This window comes from Phacochoerus africanus, chromosome 2 (assembly GCF_016906955.1).
Source record: "Phacochoerus africanus isolate WHEZ1 chromosome 2, ROS_Pafr_v1, whole genome shotgun sequence".
Classification (NCBI taxonomy): Eukaryota; Metazoa; Chordata; class Mammalia; order Artiodactyla; family Suidae; genus Phacochoerus; species Phacochoerus africanus.
Genome location: NC_062545.1, coordinates 75330465 through 75343193, shown reverse-complemented (window position 1 = coordinate 75343193; position 12729 = coordinate 75330465). Strand labels below are relative to the sequence as shown.

Genomic DNA, 12729 nt, shown 5'->3' with positions numbered 1-12729 from the left:
TGATCCTAAAAACTGTTCCCCAGCCCTGCCTTGCCTTTTCAGGCCATGGTCTAAGCTATCTCCTTGCTCCTGACCCATGGCCCTGTGTCATGGCATGATGCATGTTTCTTGGAACTGAGTATGACTACTTTGATTTCCTGAGTCTCTCCTGTGTCTCCTCTTGTGGCTGTGCCAAGCTATCACATAAAAGAACACAGAACATTGACTTGCTCTCTTAGCTTGTTAAGTGTGATGAACTTTTAACTCCTAAGTGCCATAAACAACCACGATTCTTGGCAGAGTTTTAGAGCCCCAGACACACACTAGGTCTATTAATTTATAGATGCTTGGAGACTATTCAAAAATATTAATGCAGTTCAGATGCATTCAGACTGCTACTCTAAGCTACAGAATCATGCATATGGTATACTCTCTAGAGAGACTGGAGTCAGATTCTAGTCACCACCATTGATCAAATCCTTGGTTATCCTTTTCCTCACTTTCCTAATTCTCACCATCCTTGGTAGAACCTCTCTCCCCTTTATCAATAGAACTGTTTATTTGGGAGCTGTACAATATAATGCTATGGAAAGAAATGGGTCTCGGAGTTTCCGTCATGGTGCAGTGGTTAACAAATCTGACTAGGAACCATGAGGTTGCAGGTTTGATCCCTTGCCTTGCTCAGTGGGTTAAGGATCTGGCGTTGCCATGAGCTATGGTGTAGGTCGCAGATGCGGCTCGGATCCCGAGATGCTGTGGCTGTGGCATAGGCCGGTGGCTATAGCTCCGATTAGACCCCTAGCTTGGGAACCTCCATATGCCACGGGAAGTGGCCCTAGAAAAGGCAAAAAAGACAAAACAAACAAACAAACAAACAAAAAGAAAGAAATGGGTCTCAAGATGATACCTCACATTTTTAGCACTATATCCTTTTTTATTTCCTTGCTCTCGGTAGACCCCGTATTTTGAAAGATTTTTCCACCAAACTAAGTATTCTCCTGTTTTTAACTCAAAGCTACATAAGTACCCAGTGTAAGCTCTGAGCTTAGGAAATAACAGGGCTCTGGAGTCAGATCAACTGTATGAATATAAGGTCAGCTATAACAAGCTGTGTAACTTGGGCAAGTTACACAACTTCTCTAACTCGATTTCCTCATCTGTGAAGATAGTGATGTGATTGCTACCCCATGGAGTTAGCACATAGTGAGAGCTCAACCAAAGCAAGTTCCCTCTCCTCCTTATCGCACTCAGTTCTTATGATTCCAGTAAGAAAGACAAAGAAATATGACATTTTCTTTATGTGCAAAACTTTTGGGCAAATGTATCTTTTTCATCATGCCTTTGGAAATACTAAAAACAGCTCACTGTGACAATTCATTCAGACCCTCAGTTGGTAACCCCTGGCTTGCGCCTGCTGCTAGGGTAAGTCTAATCAGTGCAACTTGCCAGCAGTTCAAGATGCAGGGAAACCCAAAGGAATGAAAGATGAGCTTATTGCTTGTGCCAGTGGTGCACGTGCCAAACACCAGCCCCTAAGAAAGTCAAGTCTTCCTAGCAGCCCACTAAAATACCAGAATAGATGCATCATACTATACTCTCTAAACTGTTGTGCCACACTCCAGCTGCCTGTCAATAAGCAGTCAAGGGTTTCCCAGACTTCTTGTGTGTGACAGAGCCACCCACAGTGTGATCCCATGCAAGCTGGCTCTAGCCACAGGGAGCAGGGAATTCATGGGGCACAGGAGAGGGTTTTTCCTCAATGCAAAGATACAAAAAAGAAAACAAACCTGAAAAACACCTGCAAACCAGAGGAGGCCAGGCAAAAGTTGTGGCTCTTCACCTCTTAGATGCTGGAGAGGGGGGACCACGTGAGGCCTTCTTTATATCTCCTAGAAATCCCCAGATAAACCTGAAGCACACTTTAATATCTGTGTGTTCAGAGACATTTAAACTAGATGAGCATAAAAATAAACAGAAAACTGAAGAGTCAGCCAACATAAGTCCAAGGACTAAGAAATTGGTGTTGCCTCTTGAGAGAACCCTTGACATACTCCTAAATCAGGCTTATCGCAGGAGGGTAATGCACCTTCAGTTTATTTCCTCAAACTCCTTTTTATCCTCATTACACTGAACATCAACAACGCATTCAGATAAGTGGCACTTTTCATGCCATATGTTTTATTCTGTTCTACAGAGTTCCTTTGAAGGACTTTTTTTCCTTCCCTCTATTCTTGAATTTCAGAGGAATTCAATTGTTTAAATCAGAGAGTGGCAAACTTTCTTAAAGGGCCAGACAGTAAATACTTTCAGATTTGTCAATCATATGATCTCTGTTACAACTATTCAACTCTACAGTTGTAGACTGAAAGCAGTCAGAGGTTATCCATAAATGAATAGGTGTAGCTGTGTTCCAAAAAAAAAAACTTCATTTCTGGGCACTGAAATTTGAATTCCACATAATTTTCATGTGTCACAAAGTACTACTCTTGAAACTGTCCCCTCCAAACCCTTAAACACATAAAAACCATCCTTAGCCCACAGGCCATACAAAATCAGGCAGAGGCCCATGGGAACACTTTGTTGATCCCCAACGTAAGCAGATGAGATTGACTGGAACCACTGTACCACTTAAGTATTTACCTTCAGTACAAATGATTAATTACCTGAAATTAAAGATAAACTCAATCCGCAGACATTTCTTGCACTGGCTAATAAATAACTCCTGCAGGTGGGCAGATATGCCCAGACGTGAATGACAGGCTTGGGCAATGTGATCCTGATGCTACTGGAAGACAGCACTGATTTCTATCAGATTCTGGCCTCAGCTTGGACAGGACTGGGTGACAGGGGCAGAATGAAATTTTGTGCTTAGAAACAGGCATCTGTCCTACAACCTGAGCTGGTCAATGCCACAGAGAAGCAGGGGCCAGATATGAGGGGACTCTGCGGGACTACTCTCCTGTTGTCCTAGAGCTACTTCTTCATTGCCTCCCATGGCCTATGGAAGCAGGCTGCTCTCGTTCCAGGTAAGAGTTCAGTTCCCTCTTTTCAAATTCTGGGGAGGCCTTCAGCTTATATAAGCAAAATGTTCCCTGGGGTAAACAGGCATATTGCTCAGAGTTGGTGAGCTCTGGGAAGGGTGAGGGAATGTCTCAAGCCTCCTGCCTCTTGGTTATCTAAGGACTTCTAGTTTTCAGGTTCAGCACTAAGTAAAATCCTCCAGTGGGGTGACATTTATCTTTCAGCTTCTCTTTTTCTTCCACCTCTTGCCATCTCTTCAGAGTCTCCCTTTCCATCCATCCTGCTGCTGTCTGGCATCCATCCTAGTTCTCAGGCTTTGGAGTCAAATGCACCTTGGTTCTAATTGGGATCTGCCAGTTACTTGCTGTGTGATTCCAAACACATACAGACCCCAAAGAGTTCTGAAGAAAAGCTGGAGGAAATGCTATGAATGAAGGACTCCTGGAGGTATACCATTCTGGGTGGTTCCTTCTGAGGTCCTCTGAAAAATATACAGAAACCAGACCTAGGGCACAGGGTCCTCCATTCCTACAGACCAAGTGTGCCAGGGCAGAGAAAGCCCTGTAAAGCCATTCCTAGGGGAAGCAGAGTGGCTCCCTGGGAGAACAGGAGCAAGCTGAACCCTGCAGAGCTGGAATCCAAAAAGAACTCCTGGGGTGTAGTCCTATTTCTCACCCTATGTAAATTCCTGGCAAATTCTGACTTGAGATTGCACAGCCCAGGGGGCTAATGAATGGCCATCCTGACAATCAGTGGAGACTTTCTAGCCTACCTGCTTGACAAAGCTATAGCTCTGAAAGCTGTCTGCCAATCAAAAGAAAATAAATTCGTCTGATTTTTTGGCCTGTTGAATTAACATTCTAAATCCAGGGTCCCATCATGCTCAGAGCAAAGAAAACACAGAGCAGAAAGAGGAAACATAGTTCAGGACAAGCCCCACATTTCCATTCTCTATGGACACTCCTGCTAACCAGTGGGAAGCGATTATAATTCACAGATAAGAGCACCACCCTACAAGGTCTCCCTCATTGATTAAATACTCACACTGGGAATTAATCAAATGAAGTTAATTAATTTTGACAATTTAAGAATAAGCAGAGACCCTCAGACCTGACTTCTTCCCTTCCCATACACAACTTATTATTTATACAGGAAACATTGTGACTCTTAATCTGAACTAATTTTCTCATCAGTCATGATTAATTAACCAAATAGACATTCTTTTTGGATGCAGAGTATTTAATACCTACAGGGCCAGAGGTAAATTAACTTACAAATTTAACTCAAGTAGTCAATTCTGTTGGTTTCAGATATGCAGTGAAAATTCTGTTCTTTTGAAAGCTCATTAAGGGTTGGAAAAAAAAATAAAACTCTTAGGAAGAATCATCTTCAGAAGTATAAAAAGTATGATTCCCAATAAAACAGCCTGTTGAGCAAACTAACTGTACAGAAATCACATTTAATAAAATCAAGAATATTATTTTCTGACAAGAACACAATCCACCTGAACAGCTTTTGCAGCAGAACGCGTTTGTAGCTGCAGTGTTCTGGATCAGGTTGTGCCCGGGACTATTTTAAGCTCATTATCTTATCATGCCAAGAGTGGCCTCCCTGCAGGATCACTCAGACACTTGCCCTGCAGACTTTACTGACGGGTTAGCACTCCAGCCCTTACCGGATGAGGTACCTCACTGCAACATCAAACTGGAGAAGCATAACCTCCCTTCGGAGGAGGAGGGCCTGGGACACCTGGGTTGGGTCTTGAGGGTCCTGGAGGTGGTCAATCATTTTCTGCAGCTCTTGAAGCTCAGACCCTAGAAGATGGACAAGATTTTAGTGTGAAATACAGTACCCTAACTACCCTGTAAACCACTATTTCACCTCCAAAGCTAACCTTTTACCTAAATTAACTTTGTGAGTGTACTAATTATATGTTTTGCAAGATCAGCAAAGCCTTATGTTCTAGAACCCAAGGTCTGATTTATCTTTCCTTCCTTCCTCCCTCAGTAACGTAATAACTTGCTTTGCTTTTCAGCAGAATAAGGACATACTGCTGAAAGAAGTTTTCAAAGTTTACAAGGTTATAGACTCTAAGTAGATTGAAAAAGAGAAATTGCACGGGATGAGAAGTACAGGCCTCAGCAGATCTATTAGGGGCTTGAAATCACTATAAACCAGCACTCATTTCTCATAGTCATGCCATTCAAAACAGCCCTGTCACTGGCTCATTAAAGAAGACTCAGAATCATCCAAGGCAAAACCAAAAACATATATACATATATGTATACACATACATATACATCTTTCTGGGAGATTCTCATCATTTTAGGTGCAGCTGTGAGAGATCCTAAATTGGCTTATTTCCTAGACCCTTACTGTAGGAGTCTAAAAGCAGGTTGGGTATACATAGATTTATATGTGTTTGGATAGAAACTTAAGTTAGGGCCTCTTGGGGCATCAATACTGGTTTGAGGAACCTAGTCTGGGTCTAAATGGCTGTACTAGCATCTCTATTATTAGCTTAGGAAATGAGTTGGTCAGAATGGGAGAGCACAGAGAGAAAATGATGAGCCCTTAGGGAGCACTTGTGGAGTACGTAGGTGGGCTGCTTCCATGGCTACCAGGATGTCAGCTATCTGAAGTGCTCATCACCTCCCTGTGAGGCAGTTTCAGTTTTCTACTCGAGCGGACATCCTTGCTATGGGAAGAAGATTGTGGATACTGATCACAGAGCTTGATTACAGCCCAAGGTAGAAGTGAGATGGAGACCCCCAGGCATTTCCAGAGTTAACCTAATCATTAGCTCTGCCAGACTTGAGCAGCCTTGTACCCTCTCTGGCCCGGTACTGCATCTCTTCCAACATTTCTGGCCTGGAAGGCAGAAGAATTGAAGGAACAAGGAGGCCATTCATGAGAGCTTGATCAGGGCAGAACCAGGTCTGAGAATCATGCTAGTATGTACTTGTAATATATGCTCTTGACTTTAGGAAAAGATGAGCAGTCCAGATTTCATACCTACTTGATGTTTTCACTTGATTTTTTACACACAGCATAAAAATGTTTTGGGGGTATTTTTCCAGCTACAAAAGAATTAAGGCTAATCATCAGATTTTTTTTTATGACTGTTTTAAATGTTTTGGGGGTATTTTTCCAGCTACAAAAGAATTAAGGCTAATCATCAGATTTTTTTATGACTCCTCTATAAATATTATGGTCATATTGGGCTGAACAGAAACTTCCACTAGAAGAGGAGTCACAGACAAAACTGTAGCAGAATCTTAAGAACTTTGTGGTGGATGGGAGGAGGGGTGATCAGTGAGGCTTATTTGTTCAAGGTGTAGTGTGCTTGGTCCAGAAGTACCACATGCAGGTGATGCAGCAACCAGAGGAAAAGCTTTGTAATCCCCTGCAATGACAATTAAAAAAAAAAAAGAATATAAAGTTGCACATACCCTGTGATTAAAGCTCTGTAAAACTATTTGGGCGAGGGCTAGAAGGAAGTAAGGATAAATAAAAATATTTCATTTGCTGGAATGGTTGAATTACGGGTGATTTTTCTCTTTTCCTTCTTTCCATTGTTGTTTATATAACACTTCGTGTGCACTTTTACATGATCACTTCCCAGGAAAATTGTTCTGTGCTGACAGGTGGCATTATCATTAAAATACAGATATGGGGGTGAGGCCTACCTTTTCTTTGCTGATAATAAGCTCATTTGGGCCTCCCTTTCTTGTGGGGTCACTGTGCAGTGGGAGCAGAGGGGGCAAGCACAGGCAGGGTGGACAGCCTGTGTGTGAGGATGGGGCAGATGGTTGCCATGTGGTCCATGGCTGGGGACTGGGAATAGACCCTCCACCAGGAAACACTAGGAATCAAATGAGCCTTTTCTTGTGCCTTTCTGCAGGAGGGTTCTGTTTGAGAAATCAGACAGAGAGAGGGGAATCACAGAGGCCCAGGTCCATGTGAATACTTAAAGCCAGTATATTCTGTTCCTGAAATCCTAAGTTCACTGTGTAGTACCCGGGTTTAATTGCCTCCTAATCCTTTACATGGAAATCACAGTGTTAACTCTCACATTACATCCTCTGCTTCACATGAGCTCCCAAGGGAGTTGCTGGCTTTCAGGGAAGGAGAGGATTTGGCAGGGTCCACAGAGCTAGTCCACAGCATCTAAGAGCTGCTTCCTCAATCAAGCAGTAGGACCACAGCTGAAACTTGTTTTAAAAAAGATTTTAAAGCATATAAATACACAAAAGTCACTTTATCTAACTCCAAATAATTCTGAAGTGGCTAAAAGAAGTTGGGTAGGTATATGACCAGACCCATCTCATCTTTTCACCTTAGTTCTCCTCGCCTCCTCTGGGAAACAGTCCAGGAACAGAGCAGCCTCGCCTTTTAAAAAGATGATTATCTTAGAGTGGGATTTTTTTTTTTTTTTTTTTTTTTTAGTTCAGTGTGCTCTTTACCTATTTTTAGCAAAGTAGAGTATGCAAAACTTGGCACATTCTCCCTGGAGCACAAATGTTTTTGCTGGCAGCATGGCAAGGCGTGTGTCTCTAATTGCACACCTTGGAACGCCTGGGCCCCAAATATTTCAATGGTTTCCGGTTTGTAAGCATATAAATAGTAAAAAACCAATTTCCTTCATTCGCAATTCTAGGTCCTCAACAAAGTGGCCTCATTTCCCACTATTCTTCAGCATCACACTGGTGGGTTCATCATTCTCTGGGCTGGCCATGTGCAGTTCTGGCTGTTATCTTTGCTAGTATCCCTTTCTTGTTCTCCTCCTGGACCATCCCTCCTATTTTTCCCTGTAAGGTGAGGGGAAGTTCCCCAAAATCACCTTCCCTGCGAGCTCTTCCCTCCCAGCTGCTATAGGACTTACCTGCAGTGACATCTTTGGGAAACATGGCTCTGGCTCTATCTCATCTCCATGTAACACCTGCCTCCCCCTCTTGAGGGGCAGGGAGAGCATTTTTCCTTGCCTGTCCTCCTTTCTCCCATCACTCATCTGAAGTCCAGCCCCCACCCTCCCAACCTTCATCCAGCTCCCCTGAAAGCATCTTAGTTTATTTTCTGAGTAAACCCCTTCTACAACAGTCCCCAAATTAGCAAAAGGAAAGGATCTAAGAGTGCTTTGGAACTTTTATAACCTCTTGATGCTTATATTGAAGACTTGCTTGTAGGTCTGCAAAAATTCTGTGCTTTTTGCTGTGGCTGCACCAACTCCTTCCTATCTTCATGCTGCCTCTCCTCAGGCTACAGGCATCTATCTTCCTCCAGGGTCACCTTCCCACATCTCCCATCTGAATGTTTATAGATTCAGGAGTTCCCATCATGGCTCAGCGGTTAACAAACCCAACTAGGATCCATGAGGATGCAGGTTCGACCACTGGCGTCGCTCAGTGGGTTAAGGATCTGGTGTTGCCCTGAGCTGTGGTGTAGGTTGCAGACACAGCTTGGATCCCGAGTTGCTGTTGCTCTGGCGTAGGCTGGTGGCTACAGCTCTGATTGAACCCCTAGCCTGGGAACCTTCATATGCCACGGGTGTAGCTCTAAAAAGACAAAAAAAAAAAAAAAAGGAATGTTTATAGATTCCTACACCATTCATTAGCACAAGCCCAATCTACTGGCAAATTAAGTCAGGATCTCTCATGAACATTTCCTTAAAGGGTTGGCCAGAAAGGAATGTATTCAGATTACATCATATTTGTTTTAAGACCACCAGGTTTAAATAGGCATATTATCTCATTTCTTTAGCTCTTCTCATCCTTTTAAAATCCTTGGCTACTATGTTATTACATATTGCTATTATCTGACTAATGACATAATTTGGATAGGAGTCAAATTATTAAAATAATAAGATCAGTTTCACTGTTTCTGATAAACCCAGCTTGCTAAGCATTTCAGTGTCTTTAATTTACTTCATGCATTTATTTGAGAACTTGTGCTGAGTTAGAGGTCATGGATTAGCCTAGGCAGATAAAATTAAAGCCTCAATTGTTCTTACTAACAGGACTACTGGGTCATTGCTAGCTAATCGAGGGCTTCTTGAGAGTGAATGCTTGGCACTGACCTTCCACGTTAGTATGCAAAAACTAGAAGGGGAAAGGGAATGAAAGCAAGCTAATATTTAACAGAGACTTGTAGATCCTTCTATAATTTTTTACATATTTTAATCCATAGAACATCTCTGTGAGAGAAATATTATCACCACCACCCCACCACCCCTTTTATATATGGGCAAACAGAGACCTAGAGAGTAAAGTGCCCAGTTCATAGTGAACCAAGTAACAGGGGCAGGTAAAAACCCAGGCTCCCCAAATTCTGATTTGATATACTTCATGATTTAACCTGTAAATGTGGAATCAATTAGTTTGGAAACTCTATATAATGGGACTTTCCCTTTGCCCTTCTGTCATTCATGAGGAAATATTTTAGTCCTGTCTTCCCAAGTTTTAAGAGCTTCACAGCCATTACTAGACAGGGGACCTCCTTTCACAATGTACATCAAATCATCACGCTGTTCACGTCAAACATCTTACCATTTAATTTTTCAATTATACCTCAATAAAGCTGAAAAAAGAGCTTCATAGGATTTGAAATGAAAATTGAAGGTGACTTGAACCACCTTTAATCACTTACCAATACCCTCAGTTCCTCCCCAGTCACCTTTCAGAGGGTTAGGAATTAGAGGAAATTCAAAACATGCTGGACAATTTCCAAGTTTCGCAAAACTGAAAAAGTAGGCCACAATGTCATGGAGAGGGGCTATCAGCTGTAGAGTTAGCTTTAAGGCTCTAAAAGCTGCCTGTGGGTAAAATCAATACAAGGAAATAAATTTCAAAGGGGATATAAAAATATATGAGTATTGATTAGGAACATTATCTTTGAACAAGAATATCTAGATAAACACTTTCACAGTATAATACCGAATAAAAATTATTTATGTATATATGCATAGTCTGCAAATATTTTCTCCCATTAGGTAGACTGCCTTCTCATTTGTTGACTGTTTTGCTAGCGGAGGCTTTTTAGTTTGATGTTATCCCACTTTTTATTTTTGCTTTTGCTGCCTGTGTTTTCAGTAATGTATCCAAAAAATCATTGCCAAGACTGGTGTCAAAGAACTTCTCCCCCATGTTCCTCTAAGATTTTAGTTTCCAGTCTTAAATTTAAGTCTTTCATCCATTTGAAGTTAATTTTATGACCGGTATAAGGTAGGGATCCAGTTTCATTCTGTTGCATGTAAAATTACCATATGATCCAGCAATCCTACTTCTGGGTATATATCCAAAGGAAACAAAATCCATCCATCAAGGAGATTATCTACTCTTCCATGTTCATTGCACCATTATTCACAACAGCCAAGATATGGAAGCTACCTAAGTGTCCAGTGGATGGATAAATGGATAAAGAAAATGTCACACACACACATGCAGGTGCACACATACACACACAAGGATATTAGTCAAACATAAAAAGAAGGAATCCCTGCCATTTACAATAACATGGGTAAAACTGGATTACATTTTGCTAAGTGAAATAAGCCAGACAGAGAGAGACATACACTGTGTGATCTTACTCATATGTGGAACCTAAAAAAGAAAAGGTTAAACTTACAGAAAGGTGGTTGCCAGGGGAAGGAGGAAATGGGGTGATGATGGTCAAAAGGTACAAATTTTATTTATAAGATAAATAAGTCCTGAGGATCTAATATACAGCATGGTGATTATAGTTAATAACACTATTGTATACTTGAAATTTGCTAAGAGAGTTAGATAAGCATGCACACCAACAAGAATAAAAAGGTAACTAGGTAAGGTGATGGATGTATTAACTGAAGTGTGGTAATCATTTCACATTTCACAATGTATATCAAACCATCATGTTGCACACCTTAGATTATACAATTTTATTTGTTAATTACACCTCAATAAAGCTTCTGAGGGGAAGGGAAGAAAGGGTGAGAAACCTAGATTGCTAAACAGGTTTACGCTCACAAAGAAAAAAAAAATCAGAATGTTCCCAAATGACCTTTTCAATATTACACTTTATTTAGCTAAATACTTGAATAATGTATGTATTATTAACTACTACTAACTACCCTTTTTGATGGTTACCCTCAATCAGTAAGTGAGGTACCTAGAGGAATCCCTCAAAAAATAGGAACCAGCAAATTATTATGATTAGGTGTGATCTCAATTTCGCCTTAGCTTCAGCACATCAGGGTGAGGTTTTCTTGAAGGATTGGGGAGGAAATTGAGGACTAACCAGGAATATTGGAAGTTCCAATTAGTGTTCAGTAATGACCAGGGAGAAACAAAACTATGAAATAATGAGGCACAAGGGAAATTATAATAAACCTGGCAAAAATATGAGGAGTTGAGAGATTTCAGTTATTAGATGTTTTGGGGGAGATGGGGACAGACAACAAGATATTCCGGGAAATTGATATGTTTAACTGTGGGACATAAAAACAACCATTATGGCTCACATTAAATAATACAAACCTTTTCTGTCAGAGTTTTGAACATCACTAGCACTTCAGAAGGATGGGGTATGAACCATAAATTGAGGAAGACTTTCCCATCAGCAGATAGCAAACGGCGTGGCCGGAGCTGAAAACTCCTGCAAGTAGGAGAAGAAAGCTCAGGTAGCACAGTATTTCTCTCTGAAAGAGGCATTGCAAGTGAACTATTTATATCACTGCCCTCTAGCCACCATGCCAGAGTCCAGACTGTGGCGACACACACATGGGCGTCTAAGCCGGAGGGCAGCAGGTCTCCTTTTCAGGCCGCTCACAAGTAGCCAGTTATAAATAACTGAACCAGAGCAGAGCAGTTGGTCTGGTTTTAGCCTCAGCTGTGCTGGGAGGAAGGTGTGGGCGCAGAGGGAGGGAAAGTTGTGGTGAGAAGGGAAGGGGAGGGCATGAATTAAGTGCCAGCACCATGCTGGGGGTGACATTTTCTCACTTAATTCTTATGACAACCTTAGAACAACATGTATCTATGTTGTACCTGTTTCACAGGTGAGGAAACTGTGGGCCTACCAGGTTACAGAGATCTTGCCTACACCATTCCTAAGAGTTGAAGTTGAGATTTAAGTACAGATCTGTCCAGTTCTAGAATCCAGGCTCACGAGACCAGTCTCTATTTTCCTTCCCTTCCCACCATGTTTCCTGCCAGGTGCTCCAGACTTTGGTCCTTTTTCCCTCCTTTCTCCTTTTCTCCTCTTCCAAATATTTTCTCATGTCTTAGGCAGCAGTGTAAGTGTTAGAGTTTTATATACAAATACATAATCCATATATGTCTCATTTAAGGATTCAACAAGCCCAGTGCCTGGCCTGGAAACAGAATGTCACCAGCTTCTTTGAAGCCCCATGTGCACATTCTTTGTGGTCCCTGGAGGAACCATCATCCTGAATTTTACATTCATTTATAGTAGCTTTTCTTTGTAGTTTTACTGCAAATGGCTATACCATTAAAAGATGATTTTGTTGGGTTTGCCTGTTTTTGACCTTCATACATGCAGAAGCTCCTGATCTTTCTACTGCATCCACTGGAGGGAGAAGGCCTCCTAACCTGGTTTCTACATCATCTCAGGAGTGAGGCAGCCCACTGTAACAGAGGGTGGTGGGTTGAGAGACTGTTTCCCATTTGAATGGATTCGGTGCCTTTGAGTTTAATTAACCGTCTTTATCAAGTGTGGAAAATGGAGGTATGTGCA

General features: G+C 41.7%; 1 protein-coding gene across 2 annotated transcripts in view; it reads right to left on the bottom strand.

Annotated features, from left to right (window-relative positions):
- Positions 1 to 12729, bottom strand: part of LOC125116837 (uncharacterized) — a 152847-nt gene that overhangs the window by 52959 nt on the left and 87159 nt on the right. For both annotated transcript variants that reach the window (XM_047762415.1, XM_047762425.1), the window contains 3 exons: positions 11514 to 11631; positions 9646 to 9811; positions 4676 to 4814 (listed from right to left, as the gene is read on the bottom strand). In XM_047762415.1, coding sequence (XP_047618371.1) covers positions 4676 to 4814; positions 9646 to 9811; positions 11514 to 11631 — 423 coding nt within the window. The remainder of the gene's footprint in view (positions 1 to 4675; positions 4815 to 9645; positions 9812 to 11513; positions 11632 to 12729) is intronic.